Source organism: Cutaneotrichosporon cavernicola (genome assembly GCF_030864355.1).
Source record: "Cutaneotrichosporon cavernicola HIS019 DNA, chromosome: 7a".
Taxonomy (NCBI): domain Eukaryota; kingdom Fungi; phylum Basidiomycota; class Tremellomycetes; order Trichosporonales; family Trichosporonaceae; genus Cutaneotrichosporon; species Cutaneotrichosporon cavernicola.
In genome coordinates, this window is record NC_083399.1 from 337,630 (window position 1) to 363,445 (window position 25,816).

The window sequence follows — 25,816 nt, forward strand, 5'->3', positions numbered from 1 at the left end:
GTCTAGTGGTTCATCATCCGCATACGGTCAGGATGAACGCCGGGGTTGCCAGGCGGGGGAGGACCCTGCTGTGGCGTAAAGTTAGGCGGAGGACGAGGCGGCCCTCCGCGGCCTTGCCCAGGAGGAGGGAAGGGGGGCACGGCGCCGCCGGAAGGAGGGAATGGAGGAGGTGCGCCGCTGCCAAAGCCGCCCTGGTTCTGGCCGGGAGGGAATGGCGGGCGCGGTGGGAAGGGAGGGGGCGCGCCGCCCTGGAACGGTGGGTATGCGGAGCCTATGGTCAGCAGTGCGATAACGGAGAGGAGAAGAGGGAGAATGAAGGAGGGAAGGCAGTACGTCCAGGACGACAAGGAACGTGTGCGGACCCAAGCTCGGAATGGATGAGGTGAGCTGCTTACCTCCCTGTGGCGCTGTTGCCATGGGGTTCATAAACCCAGCACCGAGACGCATGCTAGGCGCCGCAAACATCTGCGCGCGACCACCGCCCTCATGGCTGGTGACAATCTGGTCGATGTGGTTCTGCGTCCCGTCACGCCCGAGGTTGGCGAAGTAGTCGCGCACGTTGGAAATGTGGTTGCGACCTATGTTGTGCGCCTTGCGGGCGTTCATTGAGTCGTGCGTCCTTGTGTGAGCATGTGGATGCTGGCTGGGTGCCACGGGTTGACGATGAGAGGGAAGGTGGGGAGATGGCGAATCGTCATCACAGAACGGGCTGTTCTGGTGTAGCAAGAACGGGCTACCAGAGGACATGGACGACTCACAAGTAACTGCTGTCAGCTCGATCTAGAAGCATGCTAGCCGACTTACATGTCGCAATAAGTGCAAAGCGAACCCAAGAATCAACAATTGCGCGGAAGGAAGGAGGCGAAGGGCGGGGCGCAAGCGGACAAGCGGGACGTGTCAGCATTCTTCCTTACGCACTGTAGATACTTATTCGCAGTAGTACTTGCCCATCTTGTCGTCGTTGTTGTGCTGATGATAAGAGATGGAGTGGATGAAGAGATGTCACCAGTTCCCAACTCAAAGAGCAGCCAACAACTCTAGTTGCTTGAGGATTGACCGTTCGTTGGGAGAACACGTGGATTTGGTCCCGCTAATGAATGGGCGTTCGAATCACTGGCGTAGCAGCGTTTGGATCCTGGGTGAAACAACCGATCGTGGTTTGGGGCCTGACGATCTGGCGCCCGCCATTAAGAGTGATGGAATGGGTGAACGCAACAATACAGTCGTCTTCTACTGCTTGTCGTTGTTGGTATCGTGTCCGCAATGTATCTGTCACTACTCGTCAACGCCTGGTTGGCTGGACATGGCTGTGCGTCCCGCTGGCTGAAGCTCGAGGGGTGACAATATCAGAGTTCGTCAGGGTGGTAATCCCACCGTTGCTCCACGCGCCTCGATCGCCACCTCACACCTTCTTCCATTGCGCTCGGATCTCGCTGCATCGCTTCATCTGCTCCACTTTCCACCTCACATTCAACTTGCTCCAATTCTTGCTCTATCCATCCCTCAAGTTAATGGCCGGCGCATAAGCCTGCGCTCTGCGCTCATCGATATCTTCCAACATGGGCGTCCCAGTCGTGCTGGCCATTGTGGTCGGCCTCGCCTGCTCGTTCATCCAGTCGCTCGGTGCGTGGCTCTCTCTCCTCTGGCCTCTGGCTAACATCAGGCCTCACGATTCAGCGCAAGTCACATGTACAGGACGAAGCTCTCCCTCTCGAACACCGGACACGGGCCGTGCGTAGGCCCCTGTGGATCATCGGCTTTGCCATCTACATCTCGAGCAACATCTTTGGTTCCGGTACGTCTCCTCTGTCTCTTGAGCTGACGGTAGTCTTTCAGATTGGCGCCCTTCCTATCGTAGTACTCGCGCCGCTCGGCGGCGTGTCGTTGCTGTGGAACAGCGTGCTCGCTCATGTCCTCCTCGGCGAGAGCTTCACGTCGGCCATGCTCCTCGGCACGGTGTTCATCGCGACCGGTGCCGTGCTCATTGCCATCTTTGGTGTCGTGCAGGACGGGAACCACAGCCTCGACGAACTGCTGCACCTGTGGGCGCGGGGCCCGTTCATCGCCTTCTTCACAGTCGTGTGTCTTGCAGTCCTGCTCGTGCTGGCCGCCGCGCACATGACTGCCTGGCGTGTGCGGCGTCGCGGGATCCGTCTCGACGACTCGCCGAGCAACTATGCCAGCCCGCATATCGAGGCTACAATCCCCTTCCGTCCCGTTAACTCCTCACCGCGCGGGTCCATCTCGAGCATCAGCGGCCTCGGCCTCGGCCTCGATGTCGGGGAGAACGCGAACGGCGTAGACAAGACTGTGCGCTTTGCTGAGCTCGACCGCCCAGAGGACCACACACTCATGTTCTGTGGCCTCGCGTTCGCCGCAGCCAGCGGTACACTGTCGGGTCTCTGTCTCGTACTCGCCAAGTCGGCGATCGAGCTTGTCATCGCGACCATCGAGTTCTGGAGCACCGGACGGGGGCAGAACGAGTTCACTCGCATCCAGTCGTGGTTCATGTTGGCGGGACTGGTTGCCGTCGCCGTCCTCCAGATCTTCTATCTCAACTTCAGCCTGACGTTCGCGTCGCCAGCGCTCATCTGTCCCCTCGCATTCTGCTTCTACAACCTCGCCTCGATCTTTGGTTCGTTCGCTTCTTGACATGCCAGATAGTGCTGACCGCAGACGGATTGGTATTCTACAACCAGTTGGACCGCCTGAGTGCACACCAGATCGTACTCGTCTCTATTGGCGTCGCGGTCCTCCTAGTCGGCGTGTGGGCCGTGTCCGCAGTCCAGCCCACAGGAGACGGCGGTGTCGAGGTCGGCACCTGGGCCGAGGAGGGAGACATGGAGCAGACGTGGCTCGAGGAAGCGGTCGTCGACGAGCCCTTTGACGACGCGCACGAAGTCCTCGAGCCGGCACATGGCGCCGTCACTGTCTCGGATGCAGACAGCGCACAGACTCACGACCACGACCACCCAGTCAGCGCGCCAAGCGTGCGCTCTCCCCCGCCCAAGTTGACTCGGATAGATGCGGCGGGGGCTGCTTCAGCCAACATCGGCACAGGCCCGTACACGGGCGCCGGCAGTCCCGTGTCTCCAACGCTGCCACGCCGCCGTCGGCCGCGATACGGCACGCTCATCCCCGACCTCGCGCCAAACGGCGGAATGCCGACAGGCTTTGCGTTCGGCATTGGCGCCGCGTCACCCGGCTTTGCGCTTCGGTCGAACAGTGTTTCCCACCGGCTGCCAGCCATCCACCAGCGCTCCCCTTCTATCTCCCAGCGCCCGGCTCTTCCTTCCCCTTCGCATCGGAGAGCACGAGCACAGTCTGAGGCTGGCGACAATAGACCCCCGCGCGCTAGAGTGCGCATGTCCCTCCCTGCTGGACCTAACGAAGATGTGGCTGCCACGCTGGCTGCGTGGGACGACGAGCCACCCCGCAGGACCATTATTGGCCGCGTCTTTGGAAGCGGCGGTGTCAAGTTGCCTTAGATCTAGACAGTTGTATTCTTGTTCATGTCATCCTGCATTGTGGCGAGTATGGGTGACGCCTGACGTAGGACACTGACCAATGACCAATGATCAGACAGCCAGCTGGATGAATGGGCACACAACAGGCACTAACAGTTCTACTGTCAATTTAGTGCATTTGTCATTGTTTTACCTTTACCAGCCACTTCGAGTCGACTGTGTGGAGTCTCACATTGACTAACCACAAAAAGTCTGCCTCTCAAGACCCAATTTCGTAACTCCAGAGGCATATCGCGGAAAGGTAGGAGCCGCGCGCATGGTACTGGAGACCCGGGTAGACGTGGACGCGCCCTCGGCTGTGTACCTCTCGTAGCTAGCGTTGTTGTAAGTTTCATTGTGTGGCGCCGATTGAATAGAGCAATGCAAAATATCAATTGAGCCTTCTCGTCTTGTTTCGTCCAGTTTGGATCCAATGCGCTCGTTCTATTATCCATCCTTGCGCATACGTACTACTTTGACTTGGGCAGCAGATGGGGCTGAAGTGGAAGAAGACTGTCTATCATTTGAAACCGCACGTGAGTCAGATCGTGTGCTGCAAGAGACTGAGACATTAATACAGTTGTTAGTGTGCCACGCACAACAGAATTCAGCCAAAAACTACCACATGCAGCGCAACTGAGTTGGCACCGAACGCGGTGCTTGAGCAGCAAAACACCTATAAAATCTGTCCATGCACTCCCAACTTCTCTCTCTCACACACACTCTCTCTCTCTGAACACTTCTATAACTCCATCCACCTCTCTGCCTTTTCCTTCCAGCCCTCACAGCCTCCAACCAGCTCCGCCTGCCACCATGCTCGACTTTGACATGTTTCCTCACATCCGCGACAGTATCGTTCAGTACGCGTGCCCCAAGTCTCTCATGGCCCTTCGCGGCGCCTCGCACGACCTCCGCCGCCTCTGCGACGAGAGACTGTTCGACCACGTCGAGATTGAGATCACGTTTGATGGTGTCGTCCTCGTCCATCCCTTTGGCACCGGCCTTGCATTCGAGTGGATGCGCCTCGACGTCTTTATCAACAGCGTCCCACTCCAAGATATCCCTGCAGCGTACCGCAAGGCATACTCTGACCCAGAGAGCCGTGCCCCCGAGCGTAAGCTGCTGCGCCAGTACATCCAGTCCCGGATGGAAATCGCGCGCGTCGTCGACCTGCGGCGTGAGCATGAGCAGCCCCTCCTCCGCTGTCGCAAGTACGTCAAGCCCCCCTTGGTCTTGGCTCTCTCAGAGCTCAAGGCCAATGTGCGCTACTTTCACCCCTACGGCGGGTTGGAAACATTGGAACCGCAGGACTACACGCACCTCCGGCTTTGTCTCCCTGGCCGCCTCGCTCGGCCCATCCAGAGCCCCCAGGACATGCAGGTCCTCAGCGACCTGCTTATGAGAGTGTTGCCGAGGGGGGCTTGCTTCAATACGGCCCGCAGGATTACGGTGCACCTCCTTGACCCCCACGGTGCCGGACGCCCGGGAACTGGAGGTCTCTGGGTCCGCAAACCAGCAGCCGACATCGGCATCAACACTCCCACCCAGCCACAGGGGGACCAGATTAGCCGTCGATGGCCCATTCAGCTCACTGTCGTCGGCGGAATTGAGCAGCTCCGCCTCGCCTTCGGCCTCTCCCCTGCCCCTCCGGCCAAGCTCTGTGCTGAGCTTGGCGTCGCCGCCCAAGTTGTTCGTCCCCACGATATGGGGTTCGCTTACGAGGCCCCTCCTCCCTACCTCCGCTTCCTCACACCTGAGGCATATGTCGAGGAGGTTGGCGCCGAGCAGTTCGCGCTTGAGACGCAGCTCGACCCCTACGAGGGCCCCGCGGCGATGTATGTTCCCTAGCCTGTCGAAGGGAAGTTTGAATATTGTAATAGCAAGTTGATGTATTTCAGGATTGGTCGTGCATGGTGGGTCGGCCAGGAGCGATAATGCTGAAAGCGGATGAGAGTCTCGGAGGAGATAACCTGGTGTTCTCGAGATGAACAGCGTCAATGGTGGGCAGTGGACAATCTGGTACTGCACACGACAGCCGCCAACGCTCACTCTGACTGATGTCGCTAGGCCATATCAGTGAAGATGAAGCTATGAAGACTATCGAGTGAGCCGGTCATGTTCCGCGACTTGCGCTCTGCGTTTCGGCAGACAGAGTCGGCCCGAGGCCAAGTGGGCATGTTGTAAGGGTGACTACCGGCTCCGGCTATACCAACCCCGCGTCTCAGTACATCCAAACTTATACGACGCGACGTTGTTCTGGATCGGTATCCATACCCATTCCCCACATCGTACCCATCCCCACATCGTACCCATCCCCACATCGTACCCATCCCCACATTGTACCCATCCCCACATCGTACCCATTCCCCACATCCATGATCAGAAACGGAGTGCGCGCACTGCGAACGGCACGGCCGGTGGTGAGGCGAGGACTTGTGGCCGCGAGTCCATCACTGCTTGCGCGGCAGCTTGCGCCCCAGAGCCAGCCCCGTTATGCGTATACAACCTCGGCGACGACGTCGGCGACCCAAGCCGCAGCCAAGGACCCGTCGAATCCTAACAACCTCTTGACGCCGGAGGAGTGTGAGTCCGTGCTGTATAACCCAGCCCTCGTCATCCTCGTGCCTCTCCTCACCCTCCACACACCCCCCCCCTCCCCCCCGCCTCTCCTCACCCTCCCCACCTCGTTGACCGCAGGCGAGGCGCTCCTCACAGCCCCCGGAAGTCCGTACGAGCTAGAGATCCGCGAGGTCAACGGGCGCAACTTGAAAGTATGGAAACACACCCCGCACGACTTTGCGACCTTTATCCGGGGGAACATGGAACGGTGGTCGACCAACGAGTTCCTGAGCACCCCCATCGCCGCTCCCGAGCCATTCGAAGCCCGCGAGAGTGTGACTTTTGGGGAAGCGTATGACCAGGCTGCCAGCATCGCTGCGCTTCTCCGCGAACGCGGGATTGGGGTGGGCGACCGCGTCGCCATCGGCGGCGTCAACTCGGCCGGATGGGTCGTGTCGTGTCTTGGAGTGCAGTTGCTCGGCGCCGTGCCCGTGCTCCTGAACAATGGGTTGGTGGGAGATAGTCAGGCCCACTGCCTGAAACTTACCAAGCCCAAGATTGTTCTTGTGGACGATAAACTCGCCGCGATGATTGGGACCGAGAAGATCGAGGGCGTCGGTCCGGTATGGTGTTGGGGTCCGACCGCACATCTGTCAAAGGAAGTACAGGCGGCGGTTACAGAAATCGCGAGTATGAGCCCCAGGCCGGAGACAGTGGCTAGTGTCAAGGCCGGGGAGGGACTCGAGTCCCTCGGACCAGAGAGCGATTCCATCGTCTTCTTCACTTCCGGCACGACTTCTTTACCTAAAGCCGTGCTCGTGACCCAGCAGCAGGCACTGCATATCATTCACTCGTCGACTTACCAGAACGCTCGGACCACCCTGCGCCTAGGTGCACCCGTCCAAGACGCTCTCAAGGCGTACGACCCGAAACCAGAGGGCGTGGCCATGCTCTCCATCCCCCTCTTCCACGTACAGGGGATGCTTACGTGGCTAATGGTTGCGCTTCACAATGGCTCCAAACTCGTTTTCCTTCGACACTGGTCCGTTCCAACAGCCGTAAAGCTCATGGTCGAGCATAAGGTCGGGCGAATTGGTGGCGTTCCAGCCATTCCCGCCGCTATTCTCGCATCGCCAGACTTGCCCGCCGACTTTGAGCTTGCAAGCACGACATATGGTGGTGCCACGCCTCCATCGGATCTCGCACAGAGGCTGGTTCAACGGTGGCCGAAGATGCAGCCCGGTACGGGGTGGGGAATGACCGAGACAAGCGCTTTCCACACTGGTTTCAACGGACAGGAATACCTCGCCAAGCCCCATGGCGCGGGTCAGGCCCTACCTGTGACGGAGATTAAAGTAGTCGATCCCAAAACGAAGAAGGACCTCCCCGCTGGAGAGGTGGGTCTCCTCCTCGCCCGCGGACAGAACATTATGAAGGAGTATGTCGACAACCCCAGTGAGTAACCGAGATTGAGAAGAGCTGATAAGCAGAGGCGACGGCTGAGACAATTGACGCGGACGGATGGCTCGACACTGGCGACCTCGCGTTTATTGACAAGTTTGGGGACTTGCACATGTCTGATCGCGTCAAGGACATTATTATCCGTGGCGGCGAGAACATCCCTTCTGCAGAGGTCGAGCGGGTTCTTCTCGAGGACCCACGGATCGCCGAGGCGTCCGCCGTCAGCGTGCCCTGTGATATCATGGGCGAGCGGGTTGGGGCGGCCGTCAGCCTTGCACCTGGTGTTAACAAGGACGAGGCGACGCCGCTCAGCATTGTCCAGACTGCTTGGCCCAAACTCCGTTACTGCGCTCGGCCCGACATTGTCATGGTCCTTGATCAGCTGCGTGAGTTTATCAAAGGACGCGCTGACACCAGCATGGAACCCTAGCCAGAAGGTGCTCAAGGGCGAGGTCAAGAAGATCCTCGGTGCAGAGTGGGAGCGCGTCGAACGCAAGCCTCTTGTCAACAGCCGTGATGCCACGGCACGGCAATGAGCAGGGCCGATCCTAGAAGGGGCAGGTATATATGAGACGCCTGGGGACTGAGTTGTCGCATACATCGCATGATACTGCTTGTACAACGGAACGTCACTTGGATGACTGGGAGATTGACGATAAGTTACTCGATATAGATGAGAGGAGGCGGAATTGGTCTCGATGACTACGAGCTTGACTACGAGCTCGGCAGCGACTTCAGCTGGTACGATGAGGATAGTACTTGTCTGTCCACATGTCTATCCCGGTGAAGAGGGCGAGAGATCTTGTCGCCGTACAACTCCTCAGTCGATGCGGTCGTGGAGGGCTCGATGAAGGGGTACAATCAGTGCAGTAGTCGTCATGGACCCAGTGCTTGTTGATGAATGCTTTAACGGAATCGAGAGCGAACCAGTCTGCCACACCCAGTTGGTTTTCTACGGGCTGGCCTGCCACGCGTGTGTCACTGCCGAACAATAGGTAACCACAGCCACGGTGCCACTGCCGAACAATAGGTACACAGCCACGGTGCCACTGCCGAACAATAGGTAACCACAGCCACGGGTGCAAGTCGTTGGATACTATTGATGTGGTTGACCAGCACGTGCAAGAGGAAGTGGCAGGAGAGCTGTCGGATACATGTATCCGCGTGTTATCCACACTTGGTACCTCAATTATCTTGGCACCACACCCACACCCATGGGCACCTCAACGTCAAAGCATTACCTCTACTATACTCATCTACATCCCTCAGCATCGTGCATACGTTCACAAGAGATCTTTGAATGGCAACTGGGCTTGGATTGGATATTTTGCTCCATTTTTATCGAATTTATCCGAAAATGTTGGACCTGACCTGACTGGGGCCACTTGGACAAGTTGGACCAAAGTAACTGGCACAGCTGAAGCGAGTCCGAATTTGGCCGTGTCTGTCATCAACACACTCACTCACAATCATCATGGACTCGTACCAGACCCCCCTCTCCTCGTACGCGCCCCACCGAACCAACAACGCTGACACCGCAGGCGCTATGCGTCCAAGGAGATGTCCAAGCTCTTCTCCAACGGCGTTGGTCCACCGACATTGTCATGTTACTGACCTCAGACGCGTTTCGGCACGTGGCGCAAGCTCTGGCTCAACCTCGCCATTGCTGAGAAGGTGCGCAGGAATGCGCGGGTTAGCTAGCTGACTGGCAGGAGCTTGGCCTCAATATCTCGGACAAGGCGATCGAGCAGATGAAGGCCAACCTTGAGCTGGACGAGGCTCAGATGAAGGTCGCTGCCGAGGAGGAGAAGAAGCGCCGTCGTGAGTGCAGGCCCAGTGCCAGCCGAAATCACAAGGCCCAAGCTTACGCACAGACGATGTCATGGCTCATGTTCACACCTTTGGCACCGTCGCTCCAGAGGCTGCCGGTATCATTCAGTGAGCTCGACCACTTGGATACAGCTGACATCAGCCTCGGCGCCACGTCGTGCTACGTCACCGACAACGCCGACCTCATCTTCCTGCGTGAGGGCCTTGACATCCTCATTCCCAAGCTTGCCATTGTCATCCACCGCCTGTCCGCTTTTGCCAAGCAGTACCGCGACCTTCCCACGCTCGGCTTCACCCACTTCCAGCCCGCTCAGCTGACCACCGTCGGCAAGCGTGCCACCCTTTGGCTCCAGGAGCTCCTCTGGGACCTGCGCAACCTCGAGCGTGCCCGCAACGACCTCGGATTCCGTGGTGTCAAGGGCACTACTGGTACCCAGGGCTCGTTCCTCGCCCTCTTCAACGGCGACCACGACAAGGTCGAGGCCCTCGACAAGCGCGTCACCGAGCTCTGCGGCTTCCCTTACGCCTACCCCGTGACTGGCCAGACCTACTCGCGTAAGATTGACTTTGACGTTCTCGCGCCCCTCTCGTCGTTCGCTGCCTCGGTCCACAAGATGGCCACTGACATCCGCCTCCTCGCCAACCTCAAGGAGATGGAGGAGCCGTTTGAGAAGGACCAGATCGGCTCGTCGGCCATGGCGTACAAGCGCAACCCCATGCGCTGCGAGCGTGCGTGCTCGCTTGCCCGCCACCTGGGACTTTTGTGCCAGAACTCGTGGATGACCGCGTCGGTCCAGTGGTTTGAGCGTACCCTCGACGACTCGGCCAACCGCCGCGTCACCCTCCCCGAGGCTTTCCTCACCGCTGACATTCTCCTCTCGACCCTCCAGAACATCACCGAGGGTCTCGTCGTCTACCCCAAGGTCATTGGCCGCAGGATATCGCAGGAGCTCCCGTTCATGGCAACGGAGAACATCATCATGGCCATTGTCAAGGCTGGCGGTGATCGCCAGGAGTGCCACGAGAAGATCCGTGTCCTCTCTCACGAGGCTGGTGCGGTTGTCAAGCACGAGGGCGGCGAGAACGACCTCATTGAGCGCGTCAAGCGCGACCCTTACTTCAAGCCTATTCTTGGCGAGCTCGACGCGCTGCTTGACCCCTCGACTTTCGTCGGCCGTGCCCCCGAGCAGGTTGACAAGTTTGTTGCTGAGTGGGTCGAGCCCGCGCTCAAGCCGTACGCCGCGCACCTCAAGGACATCAAGGCGGCTGAGCTGTCTGTCTAAGGAGGGAGAAAAGGCAGTCAGCGTTGGGCGGGGAGTGTAGGGAGTGTATGGATGAATTGCATCTTGTCAAGCGGTGTTTGGCTGGTGAGGGCTAGGTGTTGCGTTGAAATGCGTGGACGCGGTTGCGAGCCACTGACTTTGTTCCCCCGACTCGGAGCTGACGTGGACGTCCGTGTCCGTTCCTTGCAGCCAGAGACCCGACTGACGCCCGACTGGATGCTGACCTGGGTCCATCACAACAATTATAACCGATCTAGACAGTCGCAATAAACGCCACCTCGGCAACCCGTCCCCCGCGTCGCTGGTTATGCTTCCTCCGAGCTGTCTGAGGGCGCGCCGGCATGCGCGTGACGTCGATCGCTATTGGTGAGGACGGCGCAACAGAAACCGGGGGGCCAAACGACGCCATGTGCAGTTCTAGCTCGGCCGGGGGCTGCATGGGCCGCGGCGTCGCCGGTCGTGTCGTATACCCCGGCGCTGGTTCGAGCCCGCCGTCCAATCCTGGACACGGCGTACGCGGCGGCATATCGACAATCAGGTGCGGCGGCAGCGTATCGTCCTCGACAATAATCAGCTCGGGTCTACTCGCTGTTGGCGATGCGGCTGCCGTCAGTTCCATTAGGCCGCATCTCACTGTATCGGGGTAAGTCCGGATCACTCGCACATTCATCGTGCGCGCGCACGACTGGAGAATAGACACTGCTCCGCTGTCGCGCCGGTGGTGGCGCTGGGGGAGTGTTGTCCATGGTGGAGGCCATGAAGCACGTCAAGACGGATTGGGCCGTTGATGCCAGAGACGGCTGGGTGATGGGGGGCGGGAGGGAGGGTTGGTGGCGGCGGTGGTAGTTTCTTATCGCAGTGATGATTGCGCGCGCTAAATTAGCTGTGACTCACAAAAACTCACCGACCCAGAACAGTATCACAGCGATAAACACGACAGCAAGGCCAAAGAGGTATACCATCGTGGGCGGGACATGGGATGTGGATTGGGCAAGTGGAAGTGATGGTGTTAGTCTATGGCAGTGGTGTTAGTCACTGGTGTTGCTGCGCGTTAGGCGTCATCTCAGATCTAGCGCAGCGACTCATGTTCTCCGCCGCTTATCCGCGTATGTTGCCACTCGTCCAGTCCAGGCATATGTATCCACTCGTAAGTCCCAGTCCAGGCATATTATCCACTCATACTCCCAGTCCAGGCACATGTATCCGCTTGTCAAGCAGCCGTGACGCATGTTCTCGTTCACGTGCCGTACTGGTCAGATGACCGACGGCACGATGCGGGACTGAGCATTCCGTGTGTGCTTGTCGGAAGATTAGGTCAATACCATACGATAAACTATGCAGACAAGCCGAATCTGCCACGCCCAGTACCTTGTCCAGATCCAGCCAGGCAGGCCACCACATTCCAGCCTGGCTAATGTCTTGCCACGGGTGTGTACTTCTAGTCGGTCGGCCATGCAGATCTAGATGCCGGCTAGCTTGCAGTCGCAGCAATCGCCTGCCATGCCAGTGTCGTGCTGCCATGTGGCGTTGTCCAGTATACATGTTCTGGGCGATCGTGCTGACCACGGAGACGTTGAGTACTGGAACAGGACTGGCGAGCCATGCCAGCCACAAACCAGCCCCAACCCCAACCCCAACCTCAACCCCCCCCTCCCCTCCTACCACTCGACCCCCACCCCCCCCCCCCCCCCCCGCCTTTGCGTCCAAATCAATCCATGATGTGACAACTTCTGAACAAGCTAGCTGGCTATAGTAATAGCTTTTATCCGTTTACAAGACCCGCCGGGCCCGACCACCAGCCGCTAGCCAGCTGGGACCGGGGCTTCCCGCGCCCTCTATGATTTAACCCACTATGCGGCCTCCTCCCCATTGTCCAATCTGCTTACAGACGCGCGCGCGGGGTGCGGGTGTGGACGGCCTTGTGCGCCCCACCCTTGACCTTGAAGTACTCGCGGATCTTCTCGCGCGCAACCTCGACGGCGGCGGCGTCCTCGACCGTCGAGGGGACGGTGACCGCAGCGTCAAATTCACCCTCGGCAGCGTTGGCAAGCAGCTCGCGAAGGACACGACGGAGAGTCTTGCCGGAACGCGTCTTGGGGATCATGCCCGAGCCCTGGATGACACCGCCAAGCGAGGCGATCGCACCCACTCCCGAACGGACCAGACCCTGCAGCTCCTTCTGGAGAGCCTCGTCGGGGATCGCGCTAGTCGGGTGATCGGGAACGGCGAGGGTCACAAAGGCGAACGGAAGCTCGCCCTTGAGCGCGTCGGGAATCGCGACAACACAGCCCTCGGCAACCAAGGGGTGCGAGGCCAGGGCCTGCTCGATCGCAGCAGAGGACAGACGGTGAGCCGAGACGTTGAGGACGTCGTCGTTGCGCGCCATGACGTGAACGTAGCCGTCCTTGTCAATGTAACCCGCGTCACCAGTGTCCATGAGCTCGCCACCGAAGCGCTCAAGGTAACCCTTGTAGAAGCGCTCGTCGTCCTGCCAGAGAGAGCGGAAGGCGGTGGGAGGGAGGGGAAGGCCGAGGACAATGTTACCCATCTCACCGGCGTTAACGGGCTTGCCATCATCGTCGACAACCTTGATGTTGTAACCAGGCATGGCCTTGCCAGCCGAACCGGGCTTGAGCAGGGCGGGAGGGTGGTTGTCGATCTTGGTGGTACGGTCAAAGCCGGCGTGGGGCATGAGGGTGCGCGACGTGATGGGCGAGCCGACCTCGGTCGACCACCAGTTGTCGATGACCTGAGCACCAGGGGAGGCGTACTGGTTGAGGAACTCCTGGTACTCGACAATGATCGAAGGCTCGGAGCGCTCGCCGGCAAGGAAAAGACCCTTGAGGGAGCGGAGACCCCCACGGTCGCCGTACTTGGAGATGAAGCGGGCGTCAGGGTCGTCGCGCTTGATGGCGCGGAGGGCTGTGGGAGCGCAGTAAAGCATGGTGACCTGGTACTCCTCAATGATGCGCCAGAAGGCGGACGCATCGGGGGTGCCAACAGGCTTGCCCTCGTAAAGGACAGTCGCGGCACCAGCCAAAAGGGGCGACATCATGATAAACGCGTGACCAAGGACCCATCCAATGTCCGAGGCCGAAAAGACGCATCCGCCAGGACCGGGGACACCGAACACCATGGCAATCGAGAGGTGAAGGCCGACAGCGTGGCCACCCGAGTCACGCACAACACCCTTGGGCGCACCAGTAGTGCCCGAAGTGTGCGAGATGTAGACGGGGTCGGTCGAGGCGACAGGGACGGCTTCTGCGCGGACGCCGCGAGCCTTGGCGCTGTACCAGAGGTCCTGCCAGCTGCGCTCGCCACGGGCCTCGTCAATGACCCAAGGAGCCTGCGTGCGCTGGTAGATGATGACACGCTTAGGCTTGTGGGTGGCCTCCTTGATACCATCGTGAACCAGGGGGCCGTAGGGGATGGCGGGCTTGTTGCCATCGATACCACACGAGGCGGTGAGGATGACGTCGGGCTTGACGGCGTCGATGCGCTGACCAAGGGCCGGGCCGGAGAAGCCACCAAAGACGACGCAGTGAGTGGCGCCGAGGCGGTTGGCAGCCAGGATGGCGGTGATGGCGGCCGGGATCTGAGGCACTGGGTTGTCAGCATTGTTTTTTAAAGTGCGGAGGAGTGATGGAGATGTGCGGGGACCCGACACAGTTCATTTGGGGTGACTGTGCCTGACCATCTTGAAGATCCCATCGAGTTCACCTAAGCCACCTAAACCCCGAGCATCGGGTGACCATCTCATCTCCATCACACAAGTGGGGGAGACAAGGTTCAAACTCACTGTAGACGAGGACAACATCGCCCTTCTTGACACCCTGCTCGCGGAGGAAGCCAGCGGTCACCTCTACGTCCTCGAGGAGGTTGGCGTAGGTGATGGTGCGCTTGGTGCGGGTGACTGGCGAGTCGTAGTGAATGGCAGGCCAGTTGCCGCGACCGGCAACGACGTGACGGTCAACGGCGTTGTAGCAGGTGCTGATCTCGCCTCCGGGAAACCACTCCCAGGTGGTGTGGCTCTTACCGCTCTTGAGGTTGCGCTTGCCCATCTTGATGGCGCGCTCGGGCCGCTTGTGCCAGTACAGCTGGTCGGCCTGGTGCATCCAGAACTCCTCGGGGTTCTGGAGAGACTCCTTGTGGACATCGTCCTGGAGGTGACGCTGCTCGGGGAAATACATAAAGTGCGGTTCTCGACGGAGGTTGCGCAGGAAGGGGTTGAGGAGGGGGGTGAGGCTTGATTGGGTTTGATCTTGTATACCGTAAGGGTCGAGAGGTGTCCTCGGAATCGATGAGTTTGATCGGTGAGGAAGGTATGGGTAGGTTGACGAGGGACCACGGACTAGGGGATGGGTGAACGGTACACGAACACGAAGAGGATGAGAGCCAGAAGAGAGAAGAGGACGCAAACGAAAGGCAGTTGTGGGGGTCATGATTTGAGAGTGACCTGTCTCAAGATATATGGTATGGTCGGAAGTACGGGGATTGGAATTGAGACGCGGCGCCCAATGCGGACGGAGAGTCGGGCGCACCGTAGCGCGACGGCAGGACGGAGGAGGAGGGGGAGGAGGAGGAGGCAAGGTAAGATACCAGTCTGATTTGTTTGTGGCTACAGGGAATAGATAGTCTCGGAATGTAGGGAGTAAGGTAATGCAATGCAACGCAACGCAGGAGAGTCAAAGAGGGATGATGCCAAATGGTAATGACAATCAACAAGAGACTGTACTGTACACCTACTAGTTCGGCTATTCAAACCCAACAGGTCCTACCCCGGATCAACCGGTTCCCTCTCCCACCCCCGCACACCGCTTTAACCCCGCTTGAAACTCCTGGCCCCAACATCAGTCGTAACAAAGTCAAGTGATGGAATGCCGCGGTACCTGGCTTTGATGCCGTACTCTTCCCCGCCCCCCTTGTCATTCCCATACCCAGCCGGCTTTAAAGCGCTCCAACCACCCTAGGCCCCGCACTTTACCCCCTCCCCCCTCAATCCCTAATAGCCATCTCGCGCACATGGCCGAGCCGAACCCAATCAGTTCATCGACACCACCTCGCCGCCCACTCCAATCCTCGCATCGAGCGAGGTAGCCTTGCTCTGCCCCAGCACCACACCATCCCATTCTTCGACGTCGATTGACCCATCTCCACCAGCCCCCATCGCGAGCCTGTGCGCTTGACTGACTCTGCACGCCCCATTGCGTGCCCTGTGCACTGAGCACACGTTCCACACTCGGACCCCTCCCACCCGCTCCGACGGCGTGTCTCCGACGGCGTGCACAGACTGCCTGACATTGGTATCTGCAAGAAAAACATTCGATAATCTCCATGACAGCTGGCCTGGGGGAGTGGTCGGGGTTGCGGGGCCGCCTCCGCAACCCCACACACAAGTCCCCCGATACATTATTATTATGCAGCGCTCAACTTTCATGTCGTAGCTCGTAGCTCGTAGCTCGTAGGCCGATCACCCAACCAATCAACGGTATAAAAATGTCGACATGGATATAGGCTATAGTAGCCGACCTTGCCGGGCAACTTTAATGCATTACTAGGAACAGATTAGAGCCTGCCCATTGCATCCTTGGCCTCGTCAGTATCCTTGACCTCTTCCCAACGTGGACGCGCCAGGTCGTATCCCCTGTCGTCAGCCCATCTCCCATCTGGCTGCGGCAAACTCCGGCAAACCTACTGGACCACACGCGCAAAGCTATCTGTCAGCGGCTGTAACGTTCAGGTCAGGTCGCTGCGATTCAGGTTGGTCTAGTTTACGCGACATCTACCCGAGTGATGGCCGTTCGAAATGGGCATTCACACATTCGAAAAGGCTCATCTTGGTATCCCGGGCCCGACATGAGGCGGAACTAGAGCGCATCATCACACACCACTCACGTTAAGCCTCCAAGACGCGCCACGGGCATCAGGGCCTCTGGCAAAACCCGATACTTGTCCTTTGGGTCAAAGATAAACTCTTTCTGGGTCTTAGTCATGTCCATATGTCCCAGTTCTGCAGATCACGCTGCCAGTCCAGTGCAGCCCAGCAGTCACCGCTGGCACGGCCGACAACGTCCATGGCCACTGCACCGGCTGACGGCTGTCTGGGCGCGTTCACCGAGCCCGGGAAGCTGGCGTGATTAACAGCAGACTCACCGCGTGGATCCGCTTGACGCGCCCAAGCACCATGGTGTACACGATCGACTTGTCGTCACTGACGATTTCGTGCGAATGGACCAGCTCGCATTCCATCGAGAACGCTGACTCGGCGACGAACGGGGGTGTAATCGTGCTGGTGTCAGCGGCACGACACGAGCGACCAGTTGAACGGCGCGGCTTGCCGCCGTTCAACTCACTCAGACTGGCGCTTTGTCAGCCCCGCGAGGGCCCACTCATCCGTCCCCGGCGGCGTATCAATAGCTGTATAGTTTGCCGCCTCTACGAACGGTTCTGAGATAATCGAAACGGCAAACTCTTTAGTCTGCAAAATATTAAACGCGGTGTCTGGCATCAGCCCACCTCTTGCTCACAATACCTTTCTTCCCGTCCCGCCCGGACGGGTTATTCTGTATCGACACCATGATCGTCGGCGGGTTATGCGACACCATGTTAAAGTACGAGAACGGGGCGAGGTTGTGGTGCCCCTCCTTGCTCATGGACGAAACAAAGGCGACAGGACGAGGCGTTATGGCTGTTACTAGCAGCTTGTATCGTTCGCCTAAACCGAGAGACTCGGGGATAATGTCCCGCCATTCAGCGTTGTCGTGTGCAAACTTGTGTGCGTTGGGCTGGTTGTCAGCGGTCACAGTTGTTGCTCTTCAAGTGGTCGTCAGCTGCTCACTAGCTTGTTCAGCCCCTGCCCGACCTTGAATTGCGTATCAGGCGTCTGCATCATATCAAACGACCGTTCATGGTCGAACGGCGGACGCTCCGCCTCGGTTTCTGTCATCAGCGGGGGGGGGGGGGGAGAAAGAACTCGTAGACGAGCGAGAACAAAGACATACCCTTGAACGGACGGCGCGCGGAGTGATACATGGTCGTCGAGAGCGAGCGGAGCGGGCGGAGAGAGCTGGGTGGGCGGAGAGAGCGGAGAGAGCTGGGTGGGCTGGGTGGGCTGAGAGGGTGGAGCGGGAGGAGCGAGGAGAGCGAGGCGACCGCACGGAACGAGCGTACAAGCTTCATATACTGCGTCGAGGATACGAAAGGAGAAGAGTTATCAGACGTAGCCAAGTTCCGTCAGACCTAGCTAGTTCCTGCGGCACGTCATGTCATTTCGGAGCACCGATCGGTCCAGTTGATCGGGGATGTCCGATTTCCGGAGAGCCGCATCCTGGCAGCAGGGACAGACATGCTTGGAACATGACATGGCTCATCGGTAGCTCAGCTGCATCTTACTTGGTCATTCGTCTTGGTTCTGCATTGTGCATTGCATTGTGTGGCTCGGTCAACTCGTCCTCGTCAGCATAATCTTTGCAGTTGGGATGAGTTGGTGGGAGGGAGAATGGCAGAAAACCGTTTGGTTCCCTCCATTGCTGCCAACCCTCTCGGCACCTTGATCATGCTCCTCTGCTGCTCTGCCAATCACTGTCCAGAGCATGTCAGCACGACGCGGTGTGGGCCCACAGACAGTCCCCATCCATGTCGTATAACCCGACGGGGCTGGTCTCTACAAGACAGACTCTCCCCTCGTACTTACACGTACGGTTACATATTGCTCTGGCTATCACGCCGTCCGGTCTACAACAATTCTACATATCAGAGCTCTTATCATGCTCCAGGCCATCCCACCACGCGCGCGTCGACTCGCTGACCTGCGCATCGAGCCTCTCGTCCGACTGACTACTGCTATCGTCCGTTACGGCAGACGAGATCATTGGGAGGGGCGATGACCAGTCGCTGCTGCTCAGCGACCCGCGTTGCGCCTGATGCCGCTCCATGGCAGCCGACTCGCGCTTTGCTTGCTCGCGGACGCCCATGGGCCGGAGAGAGGGGTGTGGCGGAGCAAAAGGCACCGCGCCCAAGTCCGACCGACCAGCGGCAGGGCTCGAGTCGCGCTCGTCCGCGTCTCCAAAGTCCAGGTCCTCCTCGTCGGAGAAGGAGACATCGAACTCGCGCGTACCCCGAGCACTGGACCTCGAGTAACCGAACGCCTCAAGCTTGCTCTGCGACTTGGAGGACGACGCAGACTTCTTCGCTTGCGGCTTGCGCATTGGGCCCGTCTTGCGGCTCTGCGACTTGGACAGCGGAGGAGTCTTCCGGTTCTGCGTTGGGCGGGGGAAGGATGGGACGCGCGGCCCTGGTTTCGCCTGGGAAGCTTCAGAGAGGGACGAGAAAAGTGCGTGGTCCATGACCCTCCGGCGCTTTGCCATGTCCTGCTTTGAATGCCGCACGAGCGGCTTCGTGGGCGACTTCGATGGCGACGCAGGAATGCGGGGCGGGCTTGACGGCGGATGCATTCCTCCACGCGTCCGGCGTGGTGACGGCGAAGAAGGTTCTTCAGGTGTGCATTCATCATGGTCACCTGGAGTGCCAGGTTCGTCAATGGCATTAAATGCATCGATGGGGTCCGGCGGGGAGGAGAGAAGGTGTGATTCCTGTGGTGGTCTGGCCGGTGATGACGATGTGCCAACGAGATTCGGGAAGAACTGTGATGGGACGGTCTCGGGTATCTAGTGTGAGCTGCGATGCAAAACAGCTAACTCACCACGTCGTCGTCTTCGTCAACAGGAGCTGGTAGATCGTCTGGCTGTCCCCCGTCCAGTATTGGAGAGCTTGACTGGGGCCCTGGGCCAAGTGTCATCGCTCCACCACCCATGCTCCAGGTCATGAGAGTCTCCGCCTGCATCTCGACAGGACGCCAGTCGCTGATCGGCTTGGGCGAGACGGGTTTGAACACGGGCTGGCGGGGCGGCGCGGGAGGGAAGTCAAACAGGGTTTCCAGCTGGTCCCTCCTCTGCGGTGTGCGCGACTTCGGAGGAGTTACATGGTGGTGCGCGATGCGCGACTTCGGAGGAGTCGTCGATGCGGGAGTGGGTTTGGTTGAGAAGGAAGGCTGGGAGGACTCAACTGGCGCTTTACGTAGTCGAGCAGGGAAGGCGGAGGGGATGACTTGGGAGCGGGTAGGGAACGCGGATGGAATGATGGGCGTGCGAGGTGCGGGCTGCCGTTTAGGCCACTTCGAGTCTCTGGCGCACACTGACTCCACGACTGCCGAAGAGTATCTACGCAGAGCGTTCGCGTTCTTGGATGCGAGGGGAGTACGTTCACTGGGAGATGAGGACCTGGGCGACGACGAGCGCTCGGAAGAGTGGTGCGCAACGGACTTGAAGTCCCCAAGCGCTCTCCGATGCTTCGTGTCAACAACCCGTCCGCGCGTGTTCTCGTCGACGCCCTCTTCGGGTCCGAGGCGTACGCGCTTGCGTTCACGGATGGCGTCGCGCTGTGTCACGCGCTGGGCCTCGGTCTCATAACGGGCCGATTCGCGCCCAGCACGAGCCGCTTCACTGTCCCTCCCTGTCTCCACCCGCGACGGCAAGACGGTCTGCGGCCTGCTATCCTTCCCGGATAACCTCTTGTCGATGTCGATGGCAGATGATGGGACATGTGCCGGCCCGAGGGAGGCAGGGGGTTCAATGATTTCGAAGCTGGGAGCAGGGCTGGGTGACGCGACCTCTCGCAACCTCTTCACCGGTGACAAAGCGGGTGGTGGCACCGACGCCCTCCAAGCCTCTAACATCACAGATCGTTCCCGGATCCCATCTTCCCTGTCACATTCGCGATTGCGCTGTAATCTGGGACTTCGACGCGTCGGGCTCTGATGGAGGTGCGAGGCGTTCTTGAGCTTTGACGACGTGTGCAGCCTCTTGACAGGTTGGGTATTCGACGTCGGCGGCGTCAAGTATGACTGGATATTACGATCCGCAAGTGGCGCTGTTGGCGTCACCTCTGAGACTGGACGCTTGCGCGATGTTGAGCCGGATGCGAAGGTGGCGGAGTTGTTGGCACTCTTGCGCGTCGTTGTGGGAGGCGTCGCGATGCCTACGTGCACTCGAAACGAGCTGCTAACAAGAGGCCTCTGCGTCGCAGACTTGGGAGCCTTTGGTGCAGAGAGCCACTTGTCGGGATGAGGATCGACGCGAGGGTTGGACATGTTGGAGGAAGGTGGTAGATGTGTCGAGGCACAGCTTTTATCAAGCTCAAGGCCGCGAGGGTGACTCGAGAGCCATGCTCGTGTCCGTGGCTTTCGATATCAACAGAGTGTGAGTGTGATGTGTAACGAAACGGATGATGAGGCCGTGGATGTGGATGATGAGGTGGATGACGGTGTCAATGCCAATGTTAATGTTACGAGTTGGTTGTGGAGGACACGCGACAGAGTGTGGGGTGGATGGAATGGCTGGAAATGAGAGATCCAGGCACAAGTCATTCACGTATTCACGTATTCACGTGGCGAGTGCCACACTGTCGGAGGTAAGCGGAGGTATTGAAATTACGGGTCCACCCGGTGAGGACAATAGGATTACTCTGGCTGACTTTGGTGCCTGGAAATCAGTCCTGCACCTGGCTGCTGGCTGGTAACTGGTAGGTGGGCCTGCGTCTGCCTGCGGTTCTGCTGCCTACAAGTTGGGTGGGAGGTAGGCTAGGTAGGTTAAGCCACTCAGAACCCAAGTTCGCCAATCCCAGCTCCCCTTTGGCTCATCCACTCGAAGAGCCTCAATCCCACCACACTCTGATCCTGCCTCCTGCCCTTTGGTCTCCATCTCACCACTCATTCCAACCACCATCATGGTCGCCCTCCTCCGCTCCTTCCGCGCCGTCGCCCGCCCCGCCCTTGCCCTCCCCAAGGTCCAGGTCGCTCGCGCCTTCTCGGCCTCGGCCCTCCGCAGCGCCGGCGCTGGTCCCCCTCAGCTCATTGGTGACGGTATGTCTAGAGGCCTCAACACTCGCTGATCTTCAGGTGTCAAGGCTGGAGAGGTCCCCACCGAGTGCGTCTACCATCCACTCCTTTCGCGCGCGTAGACCTGTTCCCGGCGAGTGCCTTGCCCAATGTTGGCGCTCGTCGGGATCGACCGGGTCAATGCGCTCGAGCGTTGCGAATTCCGACCTGTAACTGACATACAGCCGCCAGCAGGCTACTGGTATCGAGCGCTTCGAGCTCATCGGCAAGGCCGAGGGCGTTGACGTCTTCGACATGGCCCCGCTCCCCTCGGACCGCATTGGCACTCTCCAGAACCCCATTGAGGTTCTCTCCTTCGTGCGTCATCTCCGAGTTCAGCCGCCGCTTTCCCTTGGTGGCTGGACCGCTTGTCATTCTTTGAACCGCGCTCACCTTGCAACAGTACCCCGAGCGCCACGTTGGCTGCACTGGCTCGCCCGCCGACTCGCACGAGACGGTCTGGCTCCACGTCACCAAGGAGCTCAAGAACCACCGTTGCCCCGAGTGTGGTTCGGGTGAGTCCCAACTATTCGACATTTTGTCCCACGCTGCTTTTACTAACATGACACAGTCTACACTCTCAACTTTGAGCCCAACGCCGACTACGAGTCCCACCACCACTAGAAAAACGGTCCTGCGAGGGCGAAGCAGTTAGGGTCGGAATGAATATCATCTGGCAACAGACGATGTCTACAGGGTTGTGGGAGCTTGGACCTAGTGGTTGTTGGCCGGGTTCGATTAGCGCGGAGAGGGCATGGAGAGCGCGGGTGGAAGTAGGGGAGCGCCAAGGTTGCAGTAGCGCTGACGTTATGTGGTCGAGCGGCGTCGACATGGCGGGTCGGAGTGGTTGCAGGGAGAGTGTCCCAGGTTCCTGGGCGCTGGTTGGACGATGGACGAGAGGAATTGAAGAGTGCATTCTTGTCTAGATCAGTGTCAAGATCAAAGTTTGTGTGTGAATGAGCCCACGATCTCATAATCTACCAAGGTGCGCAAGCAAGACGCGCTCAACTTGACAGCTTTGAAGCTTGCCAAACCGTCCAGTTGGAGCGAGTGGTGAGGGCTCTTTGACGCTGTTCTGGCCCACGGCCTCTCCACATTTGAATGCCAGACTTCCACGTGCGTACATTATTTGGCCCTCCTTGAGCGTACGGTGGAGGACGGAACTGTGTACATATGACGCGCAATGGACACAAGATGGGATGGAACAGCGCGTCTCTTTACCCCTTCTCATCTCCTTCCCCCCCTCTCTCTCGCTTTGACTCTACCTCTTTCTCTACATCAATTTCGTCCCTTCCGCTCATTCCATTCTGTGCATTCTAATCTCCTCGACAACATCATGAACCACGAATCAGACCCGATTCGGGCAAACCACATTACGCCATTACCAGAAGCGCCCTCGGCCACCGCCGCTGCACCTGCAGCAGCCCCGACATCCCCTGTCGTTCGGGCTGATATGACCGTGCCCGCTCCAGTTCCGAGTGTGACTGCGCCAGTCACGCAGGACGGGCAACTTGCCAAGATTGACCAGCTGCAGATCATTGACGAGGCTCAACACTTCACGTACGTTCCTCACTTGTGCCTCCACGTCGGCCGTAACTCATCACAGTCCGAACCTGAACAAGTACTTGACCAAGTGGGATTTGATAAACAGCGGATTCGACTACAATGTTGTCGCCGTGTTTGGGTCCCAGTCGACCGGCAAGTCGACGCTGCTGAACCGCCTGTTTGGCACCACCTTTGACATCATGGACAGCAAACGCCGCCAGCAGACGACCAAGGGTATCTGGATGTGTCCTTCGGCGTACTCGGCGGCCTTAGTCATGGACGTCGAGGGTACGGACGGTCGAGAGCGCGGAGAGGACCAGGACTTTGAGCGCAAGAGTGCGCTCTTCTCCCTCGCGAGCAGCGAGGTCCTAATTGTCAACATCTGGTGAGCGAGCGTCAAGAGGCGTAGCTAACTAAAGGGAGCACCAGATTGGCCTGTACCAGGGTGCAAACCTGGGGCTGCTCAAGACGGTGTTTGAGGTCAATCTGAGTCTCTTTGGAGGAAGCGCGGAGGCTGCGGCCCGCCCCAAGGAGAAGACCCTCATCCTGTTTGTGATTCGCGACCACTCGGGCTACACCACGCTCACCAGTCTGGCCGACACGCTCAAGGAATCGATGGCCGAGATTTGGCAGAGCCTCTCCAAGGTGCGATCCCATCCGTGCCACCCGGTAATGCTCACACTCAGCCGACTCACCTGGCGAACGCCAAGCTCGACACATACTTTGACCTGTCGTTCGCCGTGCTTCCCCACAAGATCCACCAGCCTGAGAAGTTTGAGGCAGACGTCGTGGAGCTGAGGAGGCGTTTCGTGGACAAGACACGCCCAGACTACGTCTTCCAGCCCTCATACCACAAGCGCATCCCGGCTGATGGCCTCAACCACTACATGGAGGGCGTCTGGGCGCAGGTCCTCGCTAACAAGGACTTGGATCTGCCGACGCAGCAGGAGCTCTTGGCGCAGTTCCGCTGCGACGAGCTCGCGGCTGGCGTCACCGAGCTCTTCAACGTCAGCTCCAAGACAGTGCGCAGACCAATCGAGAGCGGCAAGGTTGTCGCTGGTCTCGGCAAGCTCATGTCTGAGTGGCTGCATGTTGCCTTGAGTGAGTTGTGAACTTGAAGCGAGGCTAATCGCCGCAGCTAGCTTCGACGCCGCCGCCTCGCGCTACCACCCTGGCGTGTATCAACGCAAGCGCCAGGATCTTGTGACGAACCTGCACGCAACCCTGTCGCCACTGTACCTGGGCGAGCTCAAGAACACGAACAAGGCCGTGTCGGCCATGTTTGTGACCGACTTGACTGCGGCGCTCAAGGAGCCTTCGTACGACTTTGCCGAGGTCGTCTCGCGGTGTACGCGTGACGCGCGCAAGTCCTTCCTCGCCGTCGCGAAGGGTGAGCAGCACTGCCGGGGCAAGCTGACAAAGCAGAGAGCACCATCGAGGGTTCTGGTTGGGAGTATGAGCAGGAGCTGGCGTTACTGGACGACAGCCTCAAGTCGATCGCGGACAAGTCGCGTGCCGACGAGACCAAGAAGATGGTCAACGGCATCGAGCGCACCGTCAAGAGGCAGCTGTACGAGCCTGTCGAGATCGCGCTCAGCAAGCCGTCGCCGACAATGTGGGACAAGGTCCTCTCGACGTACCGCGACGTGACGAGATCGGCTGAACAATCGTACCTGAAGAAGGCAAAGGCTTACGACTGTACCGAGGAGGAGAACGAGGTCGCGCTCAGAAGCTTGGCGACGCGTTCGTGGCTCGCACTTCACCACAAGCTCGAGGAGCAGACAGCCGACCCCGTCGTGCTCTCTACGTTACGCGACAACTTTGAGCAGAGATTCCGGTACGACGAGCATGGTGTGCCACGAGTCTGGCGTCCTGAGGATGACCTCGAGGGCGCGTTCAAGACGGCGCGCGACGAGACTCTGACGCTTCTCCCCCTCTTCGCCAAGGTCAAGCCGAAGGACGAGGAGCTTCTGCCAAAGCTGCCAGTGCCAGACGCAACGGAGACCGACTCGGACCCCGAGAATTTCGACCCCGAGACAGCGTTTGTACTTGTCAAGCCGTCCCGCCTCTCGCAGCTCGAAGCGCGCTTCAAGCGCGAGGCGGACGCGGCCTACGTCGAGGCCAAGCGGAGCATGGTATCGAGCGTCTCCCAGATCCCCTTGTGGATCTATGGTGCCCTCGTCGTCCTGGGCTGGAATGAGGCCATGGCCGTTCTCTTCAATCCACTGTACTTTGCCATGCTCCTCGTCGCGGCGGCCAGCGCGTACCTTGTCCTCCAGCTCGGCCTCGCCGGTCCCATCTTCCAGGTCACGCGCACGGTTGCGAACGAGGTCAAGAGGATAGGAACCGAGAAGCTGCGCGAGGCATTTGCCGAGCCGGCGCCGCAGCGCACTCTCGAGCACCCACACCGCGCCGAGTCGGGGGTCAACGCCAGCCGTCCCGAGAGACGGGGCCAGTTTGAGCATTACGAGCTCGAGGAGAAGTAGAGCATTACGAATAATGTCAAGAGTTTGGGAGCAATGCATGACATGGTCACAGTTTGTTCGCGGTGCTGATGCTCAGGTGCGAGGCAGTGATGCAAGATACGAGAGTCCATTAGGCGACAGGCGACACTGACACCCAGAGGAAAGAGCGAGCGCGAGGGATTCGATCGGCCAGTTTGCGCCCGGTGAGCCCGGTGAGCGTGCTTGGAAGGGAGA

At 59.1% G+C, this 25,816-nt stretch overlaps 11 protein-coding genes across 11 annotated transcripts; 6 read left to right on the forward strand and 5 right to left on the reverse strand.

Moving 5' to 3' along the window:
- Positions 1-2: 2 nt before the first annotated feature.
- YHC1 (uncharacterized protein) lies at positions 3-790 on the reverse strand (the record flags this gene model as incomplete). Its single annotated transcript, XM_060603538.1, has 3 exons — positions 3-271; positions 396-619; positions 759-790. The coding sequence occupies 3 exons, from the start codon at positions 788-790 to the stop codon at positions 3-5; spliced, it is 525 nt and encodes a 174-aa protein (XP_060459822.1).
- Positions 791-1,559: 769 nt separating this feature from the next.
- CcaverHIS019_0701300 (uncharacterized protein) lies at positions 1,560-3,488 on the forward strand (the record flags this gene model as incomplete). Its single annotated transcript, XM_060603539.1, has 4 exons — positions 1,560-1,623; positions 1,664-1,795; positions 1,829-2,635; positions 2,677-3,488. 4 exons carry the CDS (start codon positions 1,560-1,562, stop codon positions 3,486-3,488), a joined length of 1,815 nt encoding a protein of 604 aa, XP_060459823.1.
- Positions 3,489-4,319: 831 nt separating this feature from the next.
- CcaverHIS019_0701310 (uncharacterized protein) lies at positions 4,320-5,354 on the forward strand (the record flags this gene model as incomplete). The annotated part of the gene is made up of 1 exon (XM_060603540.1): positions 4,320-5,354. The coding sequence occupies one exon, from the start codon at positions 4,320-4,322 to the stop codon at positions 5,352-5,354; it is 1,035 nt and encodes a 344-aa protein (XP_060459824.1).
- Positions 5,355-5,881: 527 nt separating this feature from the next.
- CcaverHIS019_0701320 (uncharacterized protein) lies at positions 5,882-8,062 on the forward strand (the record flags this gene model as incomplete). The annotated part of the gene is made up of 3 exons (XM_060603541.1): positions 5,882-7,520; positions 7,556-7,912; positions 7,944-8,062. The coding sequence occupies 3 exons, from the start codon at positions 5,882-5,884 to the stop codon at positions 8,060-8,062; spliced, it is 2,115 nt and encodes a 704-aa protein (XP_060459825.1).
- Positions 8,063-9,000: 938 nt separating this feature from the next.
- Positions 9,001-10,639, forward strand: ADE13 (uncharacterized protein; the record flags this gene model as incomplete). The annotated part of the gene is made up of 6 exons (XM_060603542.1): positions 9,001-9,029; positions 9,068-9,110; positions 9,147-9,200; positions 9,239-9,347; positions 9,401-9,464; positions 9,499-10,639. The coding sequence occupies 6 exons, from the start codon at positions 9,001-9,003 to the stop codon at positions 10,637-10,639; spliced, it is 1,440 nt and encodes a 479-aa protein (XP_060459826.1).
- Positions 10,640-10,892: 253 nt separating this feature from the next.
- Positions 10,893-11,601, reverse strand: CcaverHIS019_0701340 (uncharacterized protein; the record flags this gene model as incomplete). Its single annotated transcript, XM_060603543.1, has 2 exons — positions 10,893-11,242; positions 11,544-11,601. The coding sequence occupies 2 exons, from the start codon at positions 11,599-11,601 to the stop codon at positions 10,893-10,895; spliced, it is 408 nt and encodes a 135-aa protein (XP_060459827.1).
- Positions 11,602-12,521: 920 nt separating this feature from the next.
- CcaverHIS019_0701350 (uncharacterized protein) lies at positions 12,522-14,829 on the reverse strand (the record flags this gene model as incomplete). Its single annotated transcript, XM_060603545.1, has 2 exons — positions 12,522-14,242; positions 14,439-14,829. The coding sequence occupies 2 exons, from the start codon at positions 14,827-14,829 to the stop codon at positions 12,522-12,524; spliced, it is 2,112 nt and encodes a 703-aa protein (XP_060459828.1).
- A 1,375-nt stretch (positions 14,830-16,204) lies between these two features.
- On the reverse strand, positions 16,205-17,671 carry CcaverHIS019_0701360 (uncharacterized protein; the record flags this gene model as incomplete). Its single annotated transcript, XM_060603546.1, has 8 exons — positions 16,205-16,283; positions 16,335-16,352; positions 16,535-16,617; positions 16,793-16,928; positions 16,993-17,003; positions 17,167-17,424; positions 17,478-17,578; positions 17,641-17,671. The coding sequence occupies 8 exons, from the start codon at positions 17,669-17,671 to the stop codon at positions 16,205-16,207; spliced, it is 717 nt and encodes a 238-aa protein (XP_060459829.1).
- Positions 17,672-18,384: 713 nt separating this feature from the next.
- On the reverse strand, positions 18,385-20,786 carry CcaverHIS019_0701370 (uncharacterized protein; the record flags this gene model as incomplete). Its single annotated transcript, XM_060603547.1, has 2 exons — positions 18,385-19,305; positions 19,341-20,786. The coding sequence occupies 2 exons, from the start codon at positions 20,784-20,786 to the stop codon at positions 18,385-18,387; spliced, it is 2,367 nt and encodes a 788-aa protein (XP_060459830.1).
- Positions 20,787-21,421: 635 nt separating this feature from the next.
- Positions 21,422-22,196, forward strand: COX4 (uncharacterized protein; the record flags this gene model as incomplete). The annotated part of the gene is made up of 5 exons (XM_060603548.1): positions 21,422-21,557; positions 21,594-21,621; positions 21,758-21,890; positions 21,976-22,087; positions 22,144-22,196. The coding sequence occupies 5 exons, from the start codon at positions 21,422-21,424 to the stop codon at positions 22,194-22,196; spliced, it is 462 nt and encodes a 153-aa protein (XP_060459831.1).
- Positions 22,197-22,908: 712 nt separating this feature from the next.
- SEY1 (uncharacterized protein) lies at positions 22,909-25,603 on the forward strand (the record flags this gene model as incomplete). Its single annotated transcript, XM_060603549.1, has 6 exons — positions 22,909-23,132; positions 23,179-23,502; positions 23,537-23,762; positions 23,804-24,218; positions 24,256-24,507; positions 24,543-25,603. The coding sequence occupies 6 exons, from the start codon at positions 22,909-22,911 to the stop codon at positions 25,601-25,603; spliced, it is 2,502 nt and encodes an 833-aa protein (XP_060459832.1).
- Between the last annotated feature and the right edge of the window lie 213 nt (positions 25,604-25,816).